The 24556-nt window shown below is 42.9% G+C and overlaps 2 protein-coding genes across 2 annotated transcripts in view; one reads left to right on the plus strand and one right to left on the minus strand.

Annotated features, from left to right (window-relative positions):
* Positions 1-12017: 12017 nt before the first annotated feature.
* On the plus strand, positions 12018-13802 carry rasl11b (RAS-like, family 11, member B). The gene is made up of 4 exons (XM_034881575.1): positions 12018-12307; positions 12422-12478; positions 12592-12668; positions 13170-13802. Exons 1-4 carry the CDS (start codon positions 12193-12195, stop codon positions 13653-13655), a joined length of 735 nt encoding a protein of 244 aa, XP_034737466.1. The 5' UTR covers positions 12018-12192; the 3' UTR covers positions 13656-13802.
* Positions 13803-15267: 1465 nt separating this feature from the next.
* Positions 15268-24556, minus strand: part of scfd2 (sec1 family domain containing 2) — a 95706-nt gene continuing 86417 nt past the window's right edge. Inside the window, exons 7-9 of the mRNA XM_034881574.1 lie at positions 21508-21642; positions 18193-18312; positions 15268-15602 (exon numbers count right to left, since the gene is read on the minus strand). Of these exons, the coding sequence (XP_034737465.1) occupies positions 15510-15602; positions 18193-18312; positions 21508-21642 (348 nt within the window). The 3' untranslated portion in view covers positions 15268-15509. The remainder of the gene's footprint in view (positions 15603-18192; positions 18313-21507; positions 21643-24556) is intronic.

Here is a 24556-nt window from a genome sequence, read left to right on the forward strand (position 1 = left end):
CATCCAGAAATGTTCATTCTGCGCAATCCCGCATAGTCCGCCCCAACTATTCAAAAAATACACCTGTTCTGCTCCAAAACCACTTTCAGTCAGAGCGACAGCGACAGGGGCACAATGACTGAGATTGTTCTCATTACACAAAGCCGGGAGCAGAAGAGTTCACTGTGACCATCTAATACAGGCAGCCCTGTATCTGGAGAAGTGCTTGTATAATAAATGTGTGCATTTTGGTGAGTGCAGTCATGTGTCTTATAAAACTGCTATATAGCACCAAATGAATTGGGGTCACATATGATGTTTATGTAACATTCACTGAACAATGAATCTAAACAATCAGGTTTATGAGGAAGTCAGTGTCAGTGGATAATAGTGGCAGTCAGGCTACATAAAGTACCGGCCTATTTTTTATGATCATACTTAATTCACTCAAGGACAGCAACTGTCAGGACACAGTAACTCAATTTAGAACTGAGAGAATCTAATAAAACCTGAGAGAAACAGATCCTGTGCTACAGACCTATTAGCACAGGCCTGAAATGGGTAGTGTGTCAAAAATCTGCACGTGCCCATATGCTCATATACCATATACCCTGCATGTTTTCCTCATCTTTATGGCAGCTCCAGATTCCTGGGCTGCCCTTCTCCTTCTCTGGTGGCTCACTAGCATCTTATCCTAATCATGGTTAATAACAATAGATGTCTTTGTATAACTAGATGTCTACAGCGAGCTGGGATGGCTGCAGCAAGCACTGGACCTTGACCCACTTTCCAGTCCTGTGAACCGCATTAATTCCCTCTGCCAGGTGTGTGGAGACGGACGGTAGCTGCTGAGTGAACGCAGAGAACACAGTTTAGGCTAAAGCCAAACAGGGTATAGTCGTGCTCATTACTTACTGAAACTCAACAGCAAAGGTAATCAGAAATCGAAAATGAGACCTTTCCCTCCGATTGTTTTTGTGAGCAACTTCAATTTGATTCTGACGCAGCTGCATTATTTTCTAGTCTGCTAAGTGAAAATATTCTTTTGAAAAGAATCACCACGCTTACCTTGAATTTCTTTTGTGATTCAAACCAGTGGAATCTGCCACATAAGAGAGGACTAGCTGCTCTAAAAATATTCATGCAGGCCCCATCTTTTAATGCATATAAAATGCATGTTCACCTTGAATTGAAGTTCATCAGTTTTCGGGAGTTGTTTTCAACTTCAGTTCTGTGGTTGAGTTAAGGAGTCTATCTCAACAACGATTCATTTAAGGGATTGCTCCGGTGCCACTGGAAGATGTAAAAAAGAATGGATTGATCTTATATAACGCTTTTCTAGCCTTGACAACTACTCAAAGCGCGTTTCCACAGTGCAGCAACCAATCACCATTCACACACATTCATACGCTGTGGCCAACGCTGCCGTACAAAGTGCCACCTGCTCTTGCACCTTATGACCTCAAAAGGGGCAAGATTCCACATCGGCTTATCTCAGATTTCATTTTCTAAAAAGGTAGAGCAAGATACCCAGGGCTGGGGGAACCCATATTATTGTTAAAAAAAACTCATAAAGTGAAGTTTTCATGCCATGGGACCTTTAATAACAGTGTGTTGGACATGATTCACGCTGATCACAGGCTTACACTTTTACCCTCAGCTACAGAAGTTAGCACGCATTGGCTTGGAGGGTTTTACAATATTATGTGAACGTTGTCGTCACCCTGAACGTTCAGCCAAACCCCGTTCAAAAATGCGGCAGTTCAATAAATCGTTTCTTAAAAAGGAATAGGAAGAAAAATGTATTGAACAGCCAAATCGACTGAAAAAAGTATAAGTCAGGAAACGCCATACCTGTGATTTGTGAAGCTGTGACAGCGCTCTTTGTATTTATTAAGTGGTCTGATGAAGGAGGGGGTGGGGGGTGGGGGGGTCGAGTGGCACATGATGCTGTGGTACTGGGGTACTGGGGTACTGGGGTGGCAGTATAAATTGTAAAAATGAAAAATTACTCCTTTTTTCAGGATGTCTGACGCACATATTTTTCTTTTTTCATTGTACAATTTTCACATCCAGCACAGTCTGTACCCTTCAGGGACACTGACACATTTGTTATAATTGTCCCTAACAGCTGGCCCCACCTGTGTTTTTTTCTTCTCACTCTGTGGTAAGCACAACTCCTCCCTGCAGCAGACATAATGTGCTTCGGAAAGACATTGGCAGAGTGTGTACTTGACCAGCATCCAAGTATCGCCTGGGGGGGCATGAACCATCAGGGTCACCTGCAGTCAACTCCAGCAAAGAGGCAATGGGATCATCACATCAAGGAGAACAGCATGCAACGCACTTAACCAATGATGCTTAAAAACACATTACACGGGAAAACGTGCAGGACTTTACCAATGTCCACAAAATCACGTCTTCAGGTACGTCTTTCAACTTAGTAATATGCTGTGTAGGAGGAGTTAACAAAACATTTCACTGCCATCCCACTTTGCACTTCCGCTAACGCACAACACCCAGCATCTGTTTTCTTACACACTCTCTGCCTTTTAAGCGCCCTCCCAAAGGGAAGACGCCGCAGAGGAAGTGGCCTTGAGAGTCCAGGAGATTCGCCTCAGTCTGCCTCTGAATCAGGCATACACGTTTTCTTTGTGCACTGTTTGTGGTGCCGCATAATCTGCCAAAGCATGGGTGTCTTCGTGGGTGTGTATCTGCATATGAATATAAATGTGTGGGTCATTCATCATGATTGAATCATATGCTCACAATGAACTTGTTGGAGGATCTCTTTCCCGAGTCTGTCTGCATGTGCAGGGTCAAAGGGCTGGGAGGACAGTTGTAGTAGTTTAACAGGAAAGTTGAATAACACGTTATAACGCACAGAAATAAAAGAAAGATGAAAAAGTACAGGTCGATTCCGGTCAATAACTGGCATACTTGGCAGAAGAGCATCAGTGATTGAATGTGATTCTCAGGAACAAGGTGAAGACACCTTTTCTCATCAGGGAGTGCACATCAGGGCACTCACCCGATAAAAAGGAAACAAGAATGCATCAAAGGATTAATGAGCTCTATGCCCTATGAAGGATCACCTCGGGCTTTATCTCATTTTTATGCTAAGGCTAGAAAGAGCAAGAAGATATTAACATTTCACAGCAAGGCTGCTTACTGGTGAAAAGGTTCTTTTGTTGGTTTTCTCAGCTACCGTCCTGATGTGCCATGTTTCACCTTCTTTAACCTAACCCAAAGGAACCCATATTGTAAAAAGTGAGATTTCCATGTCTTTTTTTACTATAAAGCAGGTCAATGCTGGTATATAAATACTGTAAAAGTATCAAAATGCTCAATCCACAAAGAAATGCACACAGGCTGTTTTCAGAAACTGTTCCTTTAAAAGAGACGTCTGGACTGTTGTGATGTCACCCCTAACATAGACTGTACATATCGTCACCTTCCTAAAATAATGGCCTAAGTCTTTTTTTGACACAAATATGTCAAGTGTGTGACTCAGTCTGTTCAGTTTTTTGTATATTCTGCAAAACCTGAAAAATAACTTAGGCAATTATTTTAGGAAGATGACGATATATAGGTTGAACGTGCCGCTACCGTGCTGTTACAGTCATTCCACGGCTGCAATGATGACACAGCTACATGAGCGCAGATGCGATAAGCAACTATGAGTCTGTGAAAAGCTCTATATAAATTCCATTTATTATTGTTGTTATTATTATTAGATGCGCAACACCCGAAAAACGCCAACCAATCAGAACAGAGTAGGCTTTTTTTATGAAGAAAGAAATTCTTTTATTAGGAATAATCCCTTGAGATGTGACATCTCGTTTTCGAGGGGGTCCTACAGGCAAAGCAAATATACAATACATTCACATTTAGACAAGACAATTAACTAAACAGCTTGAGGAGAATAATAATAAAAATTAAAAAAAAAAAATTAAAACATACACCCCAAACATACGCACATACTGACAGACAAAAACAAAAGCTCTCCATTACACCAAAATCACCCATATCCTTCCCATTCCAACCAATAAATATTAAACAAAAAACAGTTATAGTTAATAACAGTTTGAGAAAATAAATAAAGCTTTTAGAAAGCTTAAAGAGACAGGCGCTACAACAGACCGTTTCCGACAGGTACATTCAAACAGGAAAAGAAATAATGTTTTGTTTACATGAAAGCATGTAAAGATGTTCTAGTTGAAACTCAAAATACAAGTATAATTCATATTTTTATTGATCCCCAGTGGGGAAATCACAATTTTCACTCTGTTAGTAATTACGACACACAGACCTTAAATCATGCAAAATGGAGAGATAACAGATTGAGTTGGCTGGACGAGTGCCCTGCGTGGGGGGGAGGGGTTACAGTGCCTTGCTCAAAGGCACCTGGCAGTGCCCAGGAGGTGAGTTGGCATCTCTCCAGCTACTAATCCACCCTTCGTACGGAGACTTGAACCGACAACCCTCAGGTTCCCAACCCAGCTCCCTACAGACTGACCCACGGCCACCCCAAAGGTATAAACCTGAAAATGACATGGGACCTTTAACATCAAATCGCAGGACCTTAAACCAGAGACGGTTAAGAACTGAGACACCCCAACTCGGAGTAGTTTCCTGTATCTGTGTCTCGTGGGCTCAGCCATGGCCACGCCTCTTTAGGAGACCAGCAGCAGGTCCTGAGCGAATTCATTCCAGTGGGATAAGTGAACTGACATACTGAAGGGATATTGTGATTCTTTCGCCCCACAGTAGCCAAAGTATACAGTAAATTTGACCTATTCGTCACAAGCCACATATCTCCAGAACATTCTGACACTAAAATAACATTTTTCAGGTCGACACATCAGAAAAAATGATTTTTTATTTGAGACCCGTTTGTGTCTCAAGACCAAACTCTCACAAGGTCTGGCAACAAAGAGAAGCTAAAATCAGCTAAACTAATCTCTGGGATGCTAAATATGACTTTTAGCTGTGTAAATAGCTAACATTTGGAAAAGACCATATTAAGAAATGATTTAAATATATGATATTTGATCCATCCAGTCTACATTCACTAGACGTTCAAACGGGGCCACGCCCCTTTAGGAGACAGGAAGGGTCTGCCATTTCATACCATTGGCGCTGCTTGAAATGCACTTTAGTACCTTATATTATCTTATCTTTAGTATAGAGGTTCTATGCTTAAACCACCTCTGTGTGGTTGTATTTGAATATAAATCCCTCACCTGTCTGTTGATAGTACGTAGAGGGAAGGTCCTTAGGTCACTGACTAAAACACACAGTTGTTTTCTATTGTTTTCTTTTGGTTTAGCTGTGACCATATCCCATCAGATTTGTGTTCACAGGTGCCTAATCCACCTGCATTCAGGTTCACTCGTCCCAGGAGAGGTAGTGACAGAACTGAGCCCGTCTGTCAGTTTGCACACAAAACTTTATTCAGTCTTCAAAACACTGGACTGACAGGATAGCCCCCTTAGGTGTGACAAATGGGTAAACCATTTGTCACACCTGATGTTAGACCATTTGTCATACCATGATGTTAGACCATTTTTAGATCCTTAATAATGTTAATAAAAATAATTAATAATAAATGAATTGTGAAAAAAAGGAAATCTATTGTTTCTAAAGTTTGAGAACACCTGTTAGTGACAGAGGACAAATAATTACAGGTTTAATATCCTGTCGCTGTCGCCAATGCTATGCACCTGTAACCACGTCAAGGAACCACGTGACCATGACCTGTAACCACGGTTAACAGAAACATAACATTGGCCAATCAGAGGAGGTTTTGCCAGACTCCCGCCTTTCGCTGAGTCTCTATCTAATCTATCAGAGGGAGAGCAGGCGTGTGGTTGCAAAGTTTAACGTTGGTTGTCCCCAGAAAAGAAGTTTCATGGTGCAGATTAGAACTCAAATTAAACGTAAGCAACTAAAATTGCTGAATGTTAGATCATTGTGTCAAATTGGTTGTTATTACTGGGACTTAGTGTCAAAAGTGTCAGGATTAGATCCATCACAGTGTCAAAACACATTAGCTGACGTTGTTGTTCAGTTACTCATAGATGATCAACTAATGAAATTACTGATTTTGCAAGGGGGGGGGGGGGTAACACTTTTGCAAGGCACTCTATCCGTGTCACATTCTCATTATGGGCTGGGCCCCCATAAAGGTCTGGTCCTAGAATCGGCTTGAGGTAAACTGGAAAAAACAGGCAACTAAGGTTATCAACGTAAGATACTGACTGTCTGACAAAGATCTGACTAAAAATATTTGTGAGCTTATTTTCCATGTGCTCATACCATTATTGTCTTTTCTTTTTACACTATCACATGTTCTACACGTAAATTGGACTGCACGTGCACAGCTCCGTATTTACCCCGATTCATCACTGGGCTATTGTAAAGAGCTGAATGAGTCACACCGTGTCATGCTGAGGACTATGAAGACATCTCAGACCCGGCATCATATGTGAATCGTACATTTTATCTCCCATGTTGATGTACACAAAGACCTGGCCCATTTCTACACAGAACACACAGTGCTACATGCATCAACTTTCTCATACTCTTGGTATTTTTGCAAGTATGTGAAGCAGTGGTTCATTTGGACTACTTAGTAATCACATCCACAGATCAGAGCTCCAGTCCTGACCCAGAATCAGCCCCCAAGGAAGCTGTCTGTCTATATTAAAACCACCACAGAGGCCCTACTCTGAACCTTGCTCTGCCTCCAGCATGAGATCCTGCTCCGTTCAGTCTGGGCAGTAAAGCAGGCTAGACGGGCAAACAGAGCCCGGGGGGACAGTCTAAATAACCGACAGAGGGCCAGAACCATAAATCTCAACCACTGAACCCTGAGTCCCAACATGACGTGTCCAGAGCAGAGTCCCCCCGTCTGTATGCCTCTGTGGTACTTAATGATTTCAGTTCATCAACCAGGCTCCCAAGGTTTTACCTAGAAATTACATAAAAAATGAATGTGTGTTTTTTACCATAGGTGCCTGCACAATAATGATTTGTTACGCCCTATATTTAAACAGATTGCTTTATTAAAATTGAATTTGGAAAAAGAAGACGAAAAAAAACAATTCATCAATTATTTGAACTTGACACTTTAATACAAATTGATAATGTTCTGTACTCTCACTCAAAACTGTGTTCCCTGCACTCCTTATTTTGGTTTCTAATGGGTGTACCGCAGGGGTCAACCTTGGGCTCATTACAGATTCACCTACAAATGTGTTCTAATGACACCATTATTTACTGTATGCACATGGAAGAGTTGCAGGGGATGTAACAAAATGAATGCCATGTCATGGAGAAGGCAGCTGTCTGGGTTCATTACTTCTGCCTTTCCTTGAGCTGTTGCCATGTTTTTTTTTCATCAAACTTACTAAAAAATCCTTTTGCAGATGTTCTTTTACTTTTTAATGATGTCTCAGGTCCAGTGTGTAACGTGTTTAGTTGTTTATTATCAAAATCCGTGTTGCCCGTTCCCAAAGTCATCCTTTTTCATGAATATTTACCACCACCATCAATTCTAAGTATTCATATTGGCTTGAAATTTTACATTTCCATTAGCATGAACTGGGGTAGACGCTCCATAATCATGCACCATCTTAAATTACATATGCCAGTAAGGACATAAAGGACATACAGCTCCGCCTTTCATCTTTTCTCCATTGCATGATAAACTCACAGCTGCCGCTAACGCTGTATCATCTAACTAACTCGCTAACGGGTATCATCGCTTCCCGGCCCTGGCAAGTTAGAAGAAGGAAACATGGAGGACCACACAGATTTAAAATCCAAATTTCAGGAACAGGAGCCTTCTTCTTCCTCGCCCAGAAAAAGAAAAAGGCGATTAAAAAAGAGCAAGAGTTAAGATAAGACAAGATAAGAAAACCTTTTTTTGTCCCACAGTGGGGAAATTGCAGTTTGCAACAGCGAAGACAAGAGCAGAGATAGATAAGTGTACAAGTAGCATTAACAAGTGTCAAACAAAGAAGTACCAATCTTCCAGTAAAATAAAAACTAAGTTACTGGACGTTAATTAAGACTAAAATTGACTTAGCCTTATACAGTCTCCTGTGGTCATAAGTAAATACTGGTAGTATAAAAGTATTGTAGAAGGGCATGCACAAGTCAGATATAGCAAACTGTATTATACAATAATTTCACAAATGTAAATTATGCACAGATGTAATAATGGCACAGGGGTTATATTGCACAGTCAACAGGGTTCATTGCACAGTCTAATGGACGCTGGAAGGAGAGATCTGCGGTATCTCTCCTTCACACAGCGGGGGGGGGGGACTAGCCTGTCACTGAGACTGCTCTCCAGGGCTGACAGGGTGGAGTAAAACAGAAGAAAACTATCTCTCCTCACCAAAATAACTTGACCTTTTTGGACATTAAACCATTTCATTGTAGACACTAAATATAATTTGTTTTGCAAAATACCAATGATAGTTAAGATTCCTGTCCCTTCAGATTGCTTCATTAAGATGCACACATCCACCTCTTCTGGAAAATATAGTTTTTGAAAATAGTCCCAAAAGGACCTCCCTTCTTCTTCCCCTTACATGGTTAACCCTTGTGTTGTCTTCCCGTCAACCATGAAAAAAAAACCCTTCTATTATTGCTTTTTCCCACATTTTTGTCACTTTTTCAATGTTGTGGAGTTTTATGTTTTTGGTGTCTTTTCCAAAGTTTTTTGATATTTTAATGTTGACATTTTCAGCATTTATTTTGAGGGCCCATTTTTTTTAACCTGAAAATGGGTCAATTTGACCCAAAGACAACTTGAGGGTTAAATCCAAACCACATATGCACAGATTATGTGCAAACTTCATTTTTCCCTCACAGGTTTATCACGTGAGAAAGAAATAACAACAACCTTCGCAATCAGTGTAAAGTGGATAATCCTCGAGTTTAAAGTCTTACCAAATAACACACATCTCTGGTCACATGCCCGCCAGATGAAAACACCCCTGTCCTCTGTTATGACTGTTATTAACACCTAGTCCTGTTTGTCTGTCTGTGTAAGCTACATGCACACAGCCATACCTGTTGGCACACATGAACTGTTCCGGGACTGATTCGTGCACATCAATCGTCAGAAATGTGAGTGGAAACCAATTATCAAATGCCACGCCAGAGATTATAAGTGGAATGTAAACAAGGACAAATGAGAGAATCAAGATCAAAATATTTTCCATCATGTTTCTTAAGAAGCTGGCGATGACTTAAATGTAACTTCAGTGTTAAAAACTTAAGGTTGGCATTCCCTGAGTGGGAGGAGGTAATGTTGAGGGGGGGGGGGGGGGGGGGGGGGGGGGGGGACTATTGTCATTCAGGGCCAGTGCCACAGCACACACAAGCCCCTAATTGCCATCCCCCCACTGCTGTTGACATTCAACAATATGCAAATGCACAAACATTTCACATTTCAATACGAAAAAAACAACCTCTCTTCCTTTGTGGGGCTCAGGAGCTGCTTGTGTCGGCAGGCCAATACAATTTCCATTGGTCATTGGAAATGCAAACGCACTTGTAGATATAAACAAACAAGTGAAAAGATCCATGAAAAGATGTGTGAATAGATATGAGTTACCGTTGTTGTCGTGCATCTGCAGTCAAGTCCTAACAAGTAAACAACAACTGGCCATTGCATTCCATTATGAAAAAGTTATGCATGAAAATAACTTTGATGATTTTAAAACCCTGCCTGCCTTTGGTACAGTCTAAATTTAGAGAATTACATAAGTTTTTCTGAGCATTTTCACCCACTTTTAAAGTAAGAACAAAATAACTTAGTGAATGACTTAGTGAATAATTGGCTCTTAATAATCACATTTGCTGACAATGATTAAAGGCAATGGGAATGATAAGCATCTATCATGGTACTGATAAACATGTGACCATGGTGCGCCCCGAGGGCAGCTCCAAACTGCCCCAGTTCCTCTGATATCCTAAATAAGCCTCCCTTTGAGGAATCAGGCCCAGGGGCAAGTGATGGTCAAATGCCTCTTCTCAGCTCCACTGTAAAAAGGTGAGGCCACATTGGGAAATCAGTCCTCACTTCTGTGTTAATAAGGACATCCTTCTGAGAACACCTCCTCCTGATTTCACCTGCCCCCTCGTCCCCTCCGCCAACCCCCAATTATCTCAACATTCCTCGGTTTGCAGTGAATACCCCGAATTCTCCCTGACAATTGTCCACACCCCAGCTAAAGGATTACCCCCATTTTGCCTTCCCTAACCATCTATTGTCACCTCTGTGCGAGTGACACTCTGATCCCCGAGTTGGGCCTTGTTCTGATCTGTTGTGGCTATAATTGTCCGCCTTGGCTCAAAGGTATTTTAATGAACCTCCATTCCCCCCTCAGGAAAAGTGAAGGAAACACTGGGCACAAACAGAAAGTGGAGAGGAGTAACTGCACTGCAACGTGAAATATATATATTTTTCTTAGATTTTAGAATTATGTTGCTGCACTGCGTCATAATCAGTTTAAAGACACTGCTGCTTTGACTACTGGTATACATCACTCATTATTTCTGAGTGAATCCTGGCACGTCGTTAGGATAACAGGCTAAAAAACACCTCCTCATAGCACAGCGTCCTCCCATTATTATCTGTCGCAATTAGCCTTCCCACCTTGTTGCTAGAGGAGGGAACAACCGCGATGCCTTTTATCTTTCTGTATCACAAGTATACTGCAATAGTAAAACCCCACTCACTTGATTTATTTAAAAAGGCAGGAGCTTGAGTTTGATTTGCACTCTGAAACTCTTTGAGATGTAATGAAATGCAAGTATGTACAGTATTTGCACACTACTAGAAAGAAAAAAAGATTTGCCCTTCCCGTAATGCTGCGGGGGTGTAGCTCACTGTGATGTGGTCGGAGGCATAGTGCGTGTGTGCGTGTGTACACACCTACAACCATGTCTGCTCACGAAACCCTGAGATATGAAATTAGTGCCCAATTTCATATTTCAGCGGGGACGCCTGTCATCAGCACTCTTATCAAAAATACATACCAGACCATAATCAGAGGAGGATTGGATGCCAAAATACCTCAGAGGACATGAGCACAAATGAAAGACGGGAGAAGGAGAGAGGGTGGGGGGGGATGAGACAGACAAAAGGGATGACACACTAAAGGGATGTTGCACTGCTTTGCCATGTGAAATATGAAGAAATGTTTTACTATGTTGCAATACTCCTCTAAAAATAGATAGCCTGAATATTTCACGGCTTTGTTGCCTTTCGTAGATAACTGGCTGAAATGTGTCAGTTTTGCACGTGGAGGGCCTTTAACATCCATGACATGAGTTCTTGTAAGGTATGTGTGAATGTGTGTTTGTGTGTGTGTATGTGTATCTGTGGGGGGTATATTTGTACAACAGTAGCTGTCTTTAACCCCCTGTGTGGACAATTCCCAAATGAAGGGGCATGTCTGAACAGGTTACCAGCTGCAACACAACACTGTGAGATTGGACTGGATCCATCCGCATACTGTAATCCCACACACAACAACATGCAGGGGAAAAAAACAGCTGGTCGTGTTTTGAAGATGTGACTAAGGCTCAAATAATGTATAAATATAAAAATAATGATAACTGGGAAACCGATCCTTTTTTATGTTTCACTAGAAAATAAGATTAACTGTTGTGACGTTCAAGTTTTGTTTGTGATTAACATTTATTTTTATTTAACATTCAAAACACACAACTGGCAACATGAATACCTCCCCCTCCTCATCGCGTTTGACTGTTAAGAATTAAAAAAACAATAATATTTCTACCTATTACAATAAAATTTTCACAGTCCTTGTTGTAAAGCAAAAACAACAACGTTTTCCCCTTTCCACCCAGCCAGAGGTCCCACCTGTTGAAGAGCATTTCTCCCCGTGTAGGAGGAGGCGCACGAGGGAGGGAGGGGGATAACCAGCGCCCAATCAGAGGCGACCGCCGATCGAGCACTATAAAACTCGCGAGCGCTTCTTAACAGCAGCAGTCACTCAGTTTGCTCCTTCGATAGTGAGCTTCTGCTGATTTACTCTTCTTCTAACGGGATTGATACAGGATTAACTTCACCCGTTTTACCTCTTTGTCCGCGAACGTTGAAAGAATTTGGACAAAAAACTAGTTTTGTCTCCATTTTGTTTGAACGGAATTGACAAAAAAATGCGTCTCATCCAGAACATGACGACCATTGCGGAGTACCCAGCGCCCGAATGCTCGGTCCCAAACCGGGTCATTAAAATGGCCGTGATAGGAGGCAGCGGAGTTGGAAAAACAGGTAAGAAAACGAAGAAAGTCACTCGCTGTTCACTCACAGAGTGTCTCATGTTGCCGTGTGTTCTATCCTAAAGCTCATTGTCTAAATTTGTATTTTCGCTTTTCTCTATTTCAGCGCTCGTGGTGAGATTCCTAACGAGGCGCTTCATCGGAGACTACGAAAGAAATGCTGGTGAGTAACTGCACATTATACTTTGTGAGGATGAAATGGGCTAAATTGGCTGTTTTTTATAAAGATGGTAAATCTTTGGGGGCTAAAGTTGATTTTGTTTCCTCTGTGTGCAGGTAATCTCTATTCCAGAGAAGTGAAGGTGGATGGAGAGCAAGTGACCATCCAGGTTCAAGACACTCCTGGTGTGGAGGTAAGATCTTTTTTTATTATTAGCTTTCCTCTTCTAAGACATTAGTTTTTATTTCCCCTGGGCTGACTGTAGGTAACTGAGCTGACAGGGTTCAACATATGAAAATCTGAGGCTAATCCAATTCAAAAATTGTATAATTCAATTCACTGTCTGGCTGTTAAAATCATCTAAGCCTCTCCTGACTGGGCACCAGTCCAAATTCAAAGATTTTTTTAATTTATTTTTTCTCCTGAAGAGCCCTTCAGTCTGGCTATCTAATCTCCTATTTAGGCTAATGGATGTCTGAGGCCAGGGTAAATGATACCCAGATCCAGACTCCTCAGCACACCTCTGTTCTGCAGGCGTAACCCTATAGCTCTTGTCTGCCTCAGTCAGCATTCCCGTCATTACTAAAGAATGGTTACATAATGTCAGGGAAGGTTGGGTGAAAATGCTTACAATGTTTCTCTAAGTAAGAATTCAGAGTTTTAATTGGTCTCCGTGTTCTTCTTCCCTTCCCAGATGACTGATAATGGCATCAACTTACCAGATCATGTGACCTGCTCCATCCAGTGGGCTGATGCAGTGGTGCTAGTGTACTCTGTGACCGACCGACGCAGCTTCGATTTGATCAATCAGTTGCATCAGCTGGTTGTTCGTACCGGTGGCGCCAACATGCCTCCAGTAATCCTGCTGGCCAACAAGGCGGACCTGCTGCACCTGAGGCGGGTGGACTCCCAGCAGGGCCCTATGCTGGCGGGCACCCTGGGCTGTTCTTTCTACGAAGTATCTGCCAGTGAGGACTACAGCGAGGTGCACAAGGCTTTCCACAGGCTGTGCTGCCAGCTAGCCAAGCAGCCGCCTCCTGCCACCAACTCTGCCGGCACTACGACAGAGAAGAGGCGCTCGCCCCTCATCCCCAGGCCAAAATCTCCCAATATGCAAGACCTGAAGAGGCGCTTCAAGCAAGCACTGTCGGCCAAAGTCAGGACGGTCACCTCTGTGTGAAGAGAACTGTTAAAAGTGGTCCAGAGTGGCTACAGTAAAAGCTTTTAAAGGTGGAAGAGGTTTGCTTCTCCACTGAAGTCCTGTATCAGCCTGACTGAAAGAGGCAGCTGTGACATGAACAGTGGTGGGTTCTAAGTAGTGAGAGGCGGGTGAGTCTTTAAAGAGGGAATGACCTCTGAGTGGCAGGTGTCTGTCCTGGCAGATGCCGTGTGAGGTGGGGCAGTGCTGAGGTTCATCATCTGTTCAGGACTGGAAACGACACCTGAGGAGACCCAGAAGCAGCTGTGTGCGGCTGACTGAACTCCACACACTGCTCTCCTGGCGACAACCGTGCTGAAGGACTGCTTATTATTAGCTGTTCTTTATTCTGACTGCCACTAAACGCTAGTGGTGTTCTACCAGACACTTGAGCAAGGGCTCTGTGCAGCCGTGTGTGTACACTCTAGTCTCTTGTATGTCACTAACAGCAGTATATTTTTGGATCATTAAAACGATCGTTGTGTAAGACATAATGAAAAATGTTGGGTGTTGTAGCAGGGTATAAAGCGTGATAGTTACCACTGATGCACTTTATAAAAAGATCCAAAGGTTTATTTATTTTTGTTCCAATCACATTTTGTTCTTAATAAAACTATGATGAATTTAAATATGTCTCTGGTTTTTCATCTATCAGTTTGCATATGACAGCAGAAACTGCCAATATTGTTTACAGACTGTAAGCTACATTTCAAAACTAACTTCTGGAGCCTTATTTCTGCTGGGAGAGGGATGATTTGCACAGAAGTCTAAGCAATGAATAAACCATGAAAGTGTTTTGACATCAGCATTTATGAAGACAATAGCAGCCTGACTGTAGTTGCTTCTTAGGCCTTCATCTCTCTCTCTACCGCTACAATCTGCTCCTGACCCCTGAAATCAAGTTGACAAATCTGAAATAGCCGGAGCTGACACTGGAATAGTTCCTGTTTTTTATTAGGGACTCTGAGAATTGCAAGCTCCCAAAACACAAATATATTAAACACTTTCCTAATAAAGCTGTCCTTAGATCTGTTTATTTACAATCCTGAACCTAGCATATCCTCAATATCCTGTTTCAATCTGTGAGTCTCTCTGCTTGACAAAGTGTGGGAGACACTTGTTGTTCTGTGTGTGTGTGGGTGGCAGACATGACTGTGCTCCAGCCGAGGTGATTCATGTTGGAGAGAGTGAGGTGTGTAGGTGGGGGCGAGCTCTACTGTAGGTGTGAGCAAATTATGGGCCTTAGCCAACAGGGTGAAACGACTTAATTATTTGCTCTTGTCACCATATGCTGAGGCGAGGTGTGAATGGACAGAGTGGGTGTTCTCTCTACCACACCAAGGCTTCCTTCGCACATCACAGTCGGCTTTTAACACAACCTGGCCAAAACAGCTTGGGCTTGCTGAGGCCGATGGATGCAAATCACAGGGCGGCATCAGATGACCATGTGTGAAAAGTTACTGGTTTAATGGTTTCATATTAACATTTGATGTCATTTTACAACTCTTGCTCAGAAAACTAAAAAGTGGCTTTTTAGATTGGCAGCAGAAGGACAGACACACATGCGCACACACACACACCAATGTATCTTTTGTATTCTGTCTCCAAGAAACCCCTAAAGCAAACATCTACTTTCATATAATTAATTTTCAGTTGACTATGTAATTAATTCTGACAAAACACAGACACAAACTGGAGAGGAATGTTGCTTCCTTTGGTTCTCTTGACTTCTGCTCGCAGCTTTTGACAGTGATTCTCCTATTTACTGAAGCTTGACCCACACCTGACGAGGTGTGGACGTGTCCTTCCACGGGTGCGATTCCACGAGATGTCCTTTCAGATGCCGATATCAGGCAACAGTCTTTGGGTAGCGAAGAGCAGCTCTGGAATATCCGTGGGCGTCAGTAACCTGGTGGACAAAACCAGCACCTGGAGCAGAACACAACACACTCATTAATTAACGTTAAAACAGGTCACTGTGACTTACTTCACACTTGGAAATGAAGCGGACATGAATGTCAGGGTGACGTGCAAATTTGCAAATGAAAAGGGTGCCCAAATCAGGTGCCTGGCACCCGGTTTATTTTCTTAATTTGATTGAATTACTTCCAGCAAGGAATGTATGCAGTGCTTTCGTTGTTTGACTGGTTTTTAGGTGGCGTGGTAGGTCATTTTGGAGGTAGGTAATACTCCAACCTAAATATATCTTATCAACTTGACTTGTTATCACCAGGACAATCCGGTCAGTATCAATACAGCTTTCCCCTTGGGTCCTGCTGCAAGGTATAAGGGACTCTGTTGCGTATTCAGACATGGAATCAACATGTAGCGTTGTCATCACACTTACGTATGGAGGTGCATGTCTGAAAAGGGCTTTAGAATACATTTTATAACCACTGACAATTCAAGCTGTGCAGTCTTTCTCTATGTAAAGAAACCAAAAGTCACAGACGTTTTACGATCACCTGTCGAGTCTACACGGGGGACGTCGCTCTATTTTGACTAAAAACAGGAATACATTTATTTACATGTAACATTTTTCTCAAACACATCTATTGTTGTGTATATTTTGATGCTGAAAACTTTAAGGGATACTTTTCTGATTTTACACCAGCTCTGTGTCATCTTTGTGTTTTCGATGAGCGGTGTTTGGCTTCCCCTTGTGGCACAGAGCCCCGAGCAGTGGAGGTCTGCTGAGATCTCGGCGGAACTTGCATATGTGTCACCCGGCGGATCTCTGCAGACCCTCCGCTTGGTCCTGCTGCTCTACACTCTGCTACGTCCTGCTACGTCCAGCTATGCCACGCTACATACTGTAACGCCCTGCTATGACATGAACTACTACTACTTCCATTTCTAGTCACTGTTCCATTATTCAGTCGGTCTGACATTTCTTTCATTTGTAAAGAAGTACATGAAATTTCTGCTTTCACTGTTTTGCTGGAAACGGATATGATGTAGACTTGAAGACTTTGTAGTTAGAACCCAATAAGAACCCCAGTCCTCTTACAGGATGTTGTATAACAGAGTCTCTTTGTCTTGCAGCAATGTTGCTTTAACTCGGGGTCAGCACCTAAAACTGGCAACGAGCCTGTTTGTAATGGCAGAGTCAGCACGTTTCAGACGAATTTAGTCCAAGTGCAAGAGCGAAACTCTGCAGTTTGTTTTCAGTGGAACTGTTCCTCAGTGTCTGCTCCGCCATCGGTGTACACACATTCACATGCATGTTGTGCATGTCTGTGCTCAGGTTATAGTGTGTGTGCGGAGGTCAGAATGTGTGTGGGCCAGGCCAGCCAGTTACTATACGCTTGTCTTTATTCGTTTTCCTGATTACAGATGGAAGGCTTTGATCCCCGTCAGGTCTTTCATTACCTCTGACCTCCGTCTCAAAGCCTTTTATTAAGACAAACCCACATCACCCCAGCCTGACCGCCCTCTTCTCCTTTCTCCTCTCGCATAAAGGAAACTCATGCATCTGCATGTTTTCCATTCACTGTGGCGTGCATATGCAGATGGCACTTAAACCACCCAAAAACATGTGCAGACAACCAGAACATCTCATGGACACAATTACATTGGTAAAAGGTGCACAGATGGGATGGCACTCAAACATTCTACACCTGATGTGAGCCTCCAGTGGATGTAGGTCAGTGTAACAGTTTGTTCACTCGGTCAAGCATTCTTTGCCCGGAGCCCAATACTTTTATTTTTAATCTTTTGCATGTTTATGCATTGCTGCGTGTCGCTGTGTGTGTAACAAGCATAGTGTGTGTCCCTGTGTGTGTAATAATGCACTTAAACACACCTCCCTGTAATACCAGCATGCCCAGAATGCACCTGAACACACCTCGCTGTAATACCAGCACACCCAGAATGCACCTGAACACACCTCCCTGTAAGACCGGCACGCCCAGAATGCACCTGAGCACACCTCCCTGTAAGACCAGCACACCCAGAATGCACCTAAACACACCTCCCTGTAACACCAGCACACCCAGAATGCACCTAAACACACCTCCCTGTAAGACCAGCACACCCAGAATGCACCTGAACACACCTCCCTGTAAGACCAGCATGCCCAGAATGCACCTGAACACACCTCCCTGTAAGACCAGCACACCCATAATGCACCTAAACACACCTCCCTGTAAGACTAGCACACCCAGAATGCACCTAAACACACCTCCCTGTAAGACCAGCACACCCAGAATGCACCTAAACACACCTCGCTGTAATCCCATTATGCCCAGAATGCACCTGAACACACCTCGCTGTAATCCCAGCACGCTCATTGGTGTGTTATTAGTTTCTTTCTCTTACAGACATTTGAAAAACTTCACCAGCCCTGCTTAAGTGACAGTTTGAGAGATGAAACGTGTTTTTGTTCTACGCCACAGGACACAAAGCTAAATATCCCAGAAAAAAATAACTTAGTGGGGCTTAAACTCGTAAAGTAACTGGCAAACACACAGCCATGATTATGCAGAGAGCTAGATGTAAGTCACATGGCAGTACTCACCTGAGTCCCGGGTTTGTGCGTGGTGACGATCTCTTTGATGAGCCGAAGCTCAGAGGGCGTGACTCCACCGACCAGGAAGAGGACGAGCAGAGGGTTGTCGTGGGGATGTGGACGACTCACCTGGAGTAAAGAGACGGGACATTGTAATTGGTCGTCATTTTTTTTAAGCCATCGAAAGTGTTGATTCCGCTTCCTACTGTAGAACAGTCTGGACATCCCTTGTACTCTCATTTCCTCTCTCTTTGTCTCGATGCTGAGTCACTGTCCAGCTGGACACGTGTGATATTGAGGTGATACCGATGAGAGTGGACTCTACGAAACAAAGCTCGATGGATTAATGTCTTCTCACCCTAGTGTTATGATGGCTGACACGTGTACACACACACACTCTCACTCAACATATGCAGCCACATTCAAATGTCACACATCCTCTGAGTCAGGACACTTCCACAGACTTAACTATGTGCTCACACATCACAAAACAGCATGGGCTGTGACTTAAACATGAATTTTAACAGCTGGGTGAAGTCTGGGGATTCTGCTGACCCTGATTGGCTGTTGGGGGGGAATAATGGCTTTGTGCTATTGGTTGCCGAGGGGCAGCTAGGACACATCTTCAGCCTGTGAATGCTAACCGAGCAATCAGAGCTACAGGGGGCGGACCTGAGGAGAGAGTGGCTGTACACGTGAAGCATCAGCAGGCTGGGCTAAAGCATGGCGAGGTTGACTCAACATGTGTTAAGTGAGGAAAAAAATGGGAGAACAATGTGGCTGCATTTTTGTTTGATCCACATACACACTGCGGCTAAGTGTCTGAACCATGTGTACTGCCATGGGACACACAGGGAGGGAGGGACTTAGGGAAGGGTGAAAGGATGAAATGTTTAAGTGAGGAGAAGAGATCTTTGTTCTTCTGTTTGTCCTGGTTAGGGCTGCAGCTAACAACTATTTTCATATTCAATTGATGTGTTGATCATCAAGTAGTTGTTTGATCTATAAAATGCTGATAATAAAACACATCCACAGGCCTAGAGACGCACTATGCAAATGCAGCTCACTAAATCTGGTCTTGAATGTAAATTCTTGAAAAATTAAAATAAAATTAAAATAAAAAATAAATAAATCAAGCTGCTGGCTATGCGCTGCTTTTGTCTTCAGGAAGACATCCACTGTACCAGCACACACATACACTACTTATATATTACATATACCTATATTGCCATTGTTGATCACATTCTGTAATAAGAGAAAATCATTTTCGGGCATGTCATCATTGCTCTCAAAGTGTGGGATTACTAAACAATGGTCCACTGTGAGTTCTTGTTACAAACATGCTTTCGCACTGGAGAGAAAGTGCTGCCGGCCTCATGGACCAACAGCTGTTGTAAAATAGCAAATAATGCTCGATAAATGGGAGGTATCCAGTGAATTTAGGGCTTGAATTCCCTGGATACTAAACCTGTGGTTGCTGCTGTTGCTGGTCAGGTGTAGCTGGGCACGATATCAATATTATATCAATATCGTGATATGAGACCGGATATTGTCTTAGATTTTGGATATTGGTTCACTGTTGCCTACAAGTTAGCATCAAACAAAACAAAGGCTGTCAGATGAATGCTGCTTTGAGCTAACGTTAGCAATCCATCAATCATAGATAGCTACAATGTTTTTGAAATGACTCCAAGCTTAGCTACAAGCTAGCAATCACACACAACAGAGGCTGTCACTTGGCGTTTTGAGCTAACGTTAGCAACCAAACAATCATAGATGGCTTTTATTTAATACAGTTTATTAATTCATGGATTTCACAAATTTCAGTACGCCAGTTGTGTCGTAAACCGTTTAAATCGGAGCATGCTCAACTCCCATCTGCACTCGACTCACATTGAGGAGTGACAGCTTGTAAACTGAGACAACCGGAGGTTTTAGGCAGCCAAGGAAGTGAGGAGGAAGAGAGAGGAAGTGAGGAAGACAAGAGAGAGGAAATGATTCTAACTGGCTAACGTGGGTTTGAGCTTCTCGTCACACTGCCACCTACAGGTTTGGCGTGCTCTTGGCGGCATATATACACGGGTGTGTGTAAATGAACACTTTTTTGGAAACTGTCGGCTGTGAACGATGTTATTGTTGAAAAGGGAGAGGTTGAAATGTCCGTTTATGAAAATATACATCAAGTAAATCAATAAGCAAAAGCATGCATAAAGTATGATTGGGTAAAATCTGGGAAAAAAAACATTGTGCTATTTTGAACAAAAAATGCCCTTGTTCCATATTCCATACTGTTTATTTAATCCAATCTTCACAAAACATCACCCTAAATGCATTGGTGCATTTGTATTTAACTATATAATGGGCTAGTTCTGAAATGATGGCCTATAGATTAACATCACCAAATATGGGGAACGTGCAGATATGAACCCTGAACATGTGTTTAAAATGTCATATCAAAACACTGGAATTCTATTAACACGACACAAGGCTTTATACTGTCCGCTGGCATCTGTTCCAGATATTCAAACAAGTCCCCAACAGCGCGAGCCATTTGTAAAGCATTGTCCATTTAAGCTGGTAACTCATAAACCATGAGGGCACAGAAAGGCTAATTACATTTTCTCTGGATTTCTCAGGTCAGGAGAAGCCTCTTTAATACACGTTACCCACAGAGGCACCACTAGGCATGTTATAAAGAACATTCATGGTGGGGGTGTTAAGCCCACGCGGTGAAGCAAACTGCTTTCTAAGTGGGAAATGAAAAGAAGCAGCTGGTGACTCCATGTGGAGACACGTGGCTGTTGGTCCTAAGAAAGTGTGACCCTTGTACAAACAAACCCTATGTTGTGCTTATCCTATAGCTCCTGACTGCAGTGTGTGTAATACATGAACAGTTCTGCAAATGTGTGTGCAGTGATGATTATAACACAGACTGACTGGTTGATCTGTTGGCCATGTCAAACATCTCTGTGTCTAAGGGTAGGACTTGTGGATCAGAAGAATAAAAAGTGGTGGTTAAATACATATGCAGTATATGAAATAAAAATTAATATAATAAGTCACATAGTTGATGGTTTAATTGGACTACGAGGGTAAACGCTGTATTTGCGCAGACATGAGAGAAGCTTTCTCAGCAAATTGTCAAATCAGGTCACGTTCAATCAATGGAAGAAGGCCCTTTGTTGTCAACAACGGGTTGGCGAAGGAATAGTGAAGAGGATGTGAAAGAGTTGACCTCATTACATACAAATGTGTGTGTGTGTGTGTGTGTGTGTGTGTGTGTGTGTGTGTGTGTGTGTGTGTGAGTTATGAGCAAGGTGTGACCTTCATGAACATGCTGAAGCCGGTCTTGAGCAGGTCCGTGAGGCCTCCAGACATGTGCTCGATGTCGGGACATTCAAGTCTTTCAGGGTGGAAGACTTCCTCCAGGATCTGGCGCAGGAAAGGACGATAGGTTGCCTGCAAAACACCAAACAACACATTTAAACATGGCAGTTAGGTAACATCCTAAAAATACCCCTGAGTTGTTTTTTTAAATATAGTCATCAAGTGTGATATTGAAGAGCAGTTGGCCCTTCCATTAGCCTCTGCATGTTTGTGTGGCTGGCTGTGGGTGTGAGCAACAGAGGAGTTATAAACAGCTGTGGTTGACCATTGTTGGAGCTAACACCATACAGGCGGCGAACTTATGAGTCACTTCAGAAAGAGGAGCTTAAACACTGCTGCAATCACAGGGACCCACTCCTGCACTGTCTGAAAGTTCTGAAAAGTCTTCTCAGAAAACACCTTTTTCTCAGTGGTACCAACAAAACCACCATTATGTTACAGTCATGAGACTTCCGGCTGTTCCTTGTGTCCTACTGACTGCTAGACTGGATCAACGAAAGTACATTTCCGCGTGGCTCACATGCCCGATGTCCCTCACTTTCCCAATACCAGTGCTGACAGGTCTGGCAATGCGAGTCTAACAAACTACTGACATAAGCAACTGTGTCTGTCCTATTGAGCTAGGAGTTAAGACTTTGCCCCCTTTATTAGATTCCAATTCAATTTTATTTATAGTATCAATTTGAACATGAGTTATCTCAAGACTCTTCACAGATAGAGTAGTCTAGACCACACTCTACATGGCGTTACAGGGCACAGCAGGACGCAGCAGGGCGTAGCAGGACGTAACAGGGCGTAGCAGGCCACTGCAGGGCGTTACAGGGCACAGCAGGACGCAGCAGGGCGTAGCAGGCCACTGCAGGGCGTTACAGGGCACAGCAGGACGCAGCAGGGCGTAGCAGGACGTAACAGGGCGTAGCAGGCCACTGCAGGGCGTTACAGGGCACAGCAGGACGTAGCGGGGCAGCGCAAAGCGTAGCAGGATGTATAAAATCTTCAAAGACAGTAACGTTTATCTCAGCCAAACCGAGATGGTGATCATGTTAAACATTACACCTGCCAGACATGTCAGCATGGTCATTGTGAGCATGTTAGCATGTAGCACACCCTCACAGAGCTGCTAGCATGGCTGCAGTCTTGTTTTCCTAGCAATAGAGGAGGGTAAAAAAGTAAGGGTAAGTAAGCTAAAGGTCAGTCATACTTCAGCTTACTTTAGATTAAGCTGAGAGTGTACGTGCTGATGAAAAACAGTCAATCATATGACATGATCTACCTCTCCAAAAACAGTCAACAGCACCTGGCTCATTTTTCCATAGTTATGAGCTGCCTAGCGTTCATGTGCAACACTTCATTACTTGTCCCAGTCGTTTTGACAGTGAAAAGCAATTAGAGGTTTCAATAAAATCGTAACGTCCTTGAAGGAGCTGAACTGCAGAACCTCAACTAAAGCCTCACAAATAGATTTTGATATTATTAAAAGGTGAAAAAAAAGTGACAATGACTCAGCCTTTTCTGCCCAGCTACCCAGAACAGAAGCTACCATTTATAGGCCTCAAAGCAGAGTTTTTTTTTTTTTTTTTTTCATGGGAGAGAAGTTTGCTGTATCAGAGTACAATAAACACCCAGATAAGCCTTGGGAGAGCTTTATTTGAGTACTCTGGATAGCAGAAGTCTTAAAATAGAGCATCTGAATACAGTATTTTCCAGTCCTGGAGCACTGGATTACTTTCCTTATTTTACATGAGGCCAGAGTCCATCAAGGCTATATCCCAAAATATGAGCGAGGCATGGGACACAACCTTTCCTCTGGATGTTGTTGAAACATCACACAGACACACACACACACACACACACACACATACACACACACACACACACACACAGACTTCTCCAAATGCAAATGCATCCACTTGTTTCTGCCCACAGGCATACTCTCACCTCAATATAGAGTATCAGTATGCATCATTGTCAACTCCCACTCATCCAGTCCCAGAGGAGCAGCCAAATCGGTCCTGGGGAAATCCTGCTGTCCAACGTTTACGTCTATCAACATAAGTATAACGCATGGGTCAGCCTGCACAAATTAAGCTGTGAGTAAACACATTAATGATTCACCTCTGATTAAATAACACACTCAGGCAAGCACATACACAACCAACAGCCTCGCAGCCATAAACAAGCCATCCGGCCCACAGTCAAGCACACCACACGCTCCATTTTCATACGCTATCCTAAAAAGTTAAAATCAATCCCATTTCACCACCACTGGCACCCACACGAGGAAAAAAATATTATAATTAGTCATATGATAATGCCAGTGCTTAAATATTCATCTCAACACACGCACGCATGCACAGACGCGCACACACACACACGCACGCACGTTAGTATCAGTTTTCCCACAAATGTTTTTTTGCATAGAGATGGATGAACAAATTAATGTGACAACATCAAAAACAGAGCAAAGAACAGAACGGACTGGAATGTGTTTGTCAAAATCATAATACAAAGTTGTACTATGCATCTCATTTAAGAAAGAGTACAGCATGTTCCCCTGAAAGCTCAGTAGTTAAAATGTCCCGTCTCGCTTGTTTATTCCATACAAAGACCGAGGCCGATACAAAGGGTGTAAAAATGGCAATTTGTGGTTTCACAGGAAGTTATTGGCTGGACTATTTCTTATCAGGGCACAATGACTTCCTGGAGTCTATGGTGGTTGTCTGGCAACCTCACAGTGACAACAAGGCTCCAGGGAAGTCACCGGCCGCTGGAGAAAAAAGTTGAATTTAGAGCCGGACCAATAAAGGATTTTTAAGGCCGATACCAATACAAATATTTAGTTATTTAAAAATCTGATGTGCCGATATATCGGCCAATAGATACCCTTTTTTTAAATAAATAAATACCAGGGACATTGTAGAGCGTCCTCTGGTGGACAGACTATGCAACGCCATCACTAACAGGGATGTTGTAGAGCGTCCTCTGG

The sequence above is a fragment of the Etheostoma cragini genome, chromosome 9 (genome assembly GCF_013103735.1).
Source record: "Etheostoma cragini isolate CJK2018 chromosome 9, CSU_Ecrag_1.0, whole genome shotgun sequence".
NCBI classification, from domain to species: domain Eukaryota; kingdom Metazoa; phylum Chordata; class Actinopteri; order Perciformes; family Percidae; genus Etheostoma; species Etheostoma cragini.

Excerpts from the sequence above, each read along its gene's own strand:
- rasl11b (XM_034881575.1), top strand. The coding sequence starts at position 12,193 with ATGCGTCTCATCCAGAACATGACGACCATTGCGGAGTACCCAGCGCCC. Across the intron at positions 12,308-12,421 it reads CAGCGGAGTTGGAAAAACAG|CGCTCGTGGTGAGATTCCTA; the intron begins GTAAGAAAACGA and ends TCTCTATTTCAG. Across the intron at positions 12,479-12,591 it reads AGACTACGAAAGAAATGCTG|GTAATCTCTATTCCAGAGAA; the intron begins GTGAGTAACTGC and ends CTCTGTGTGCAG.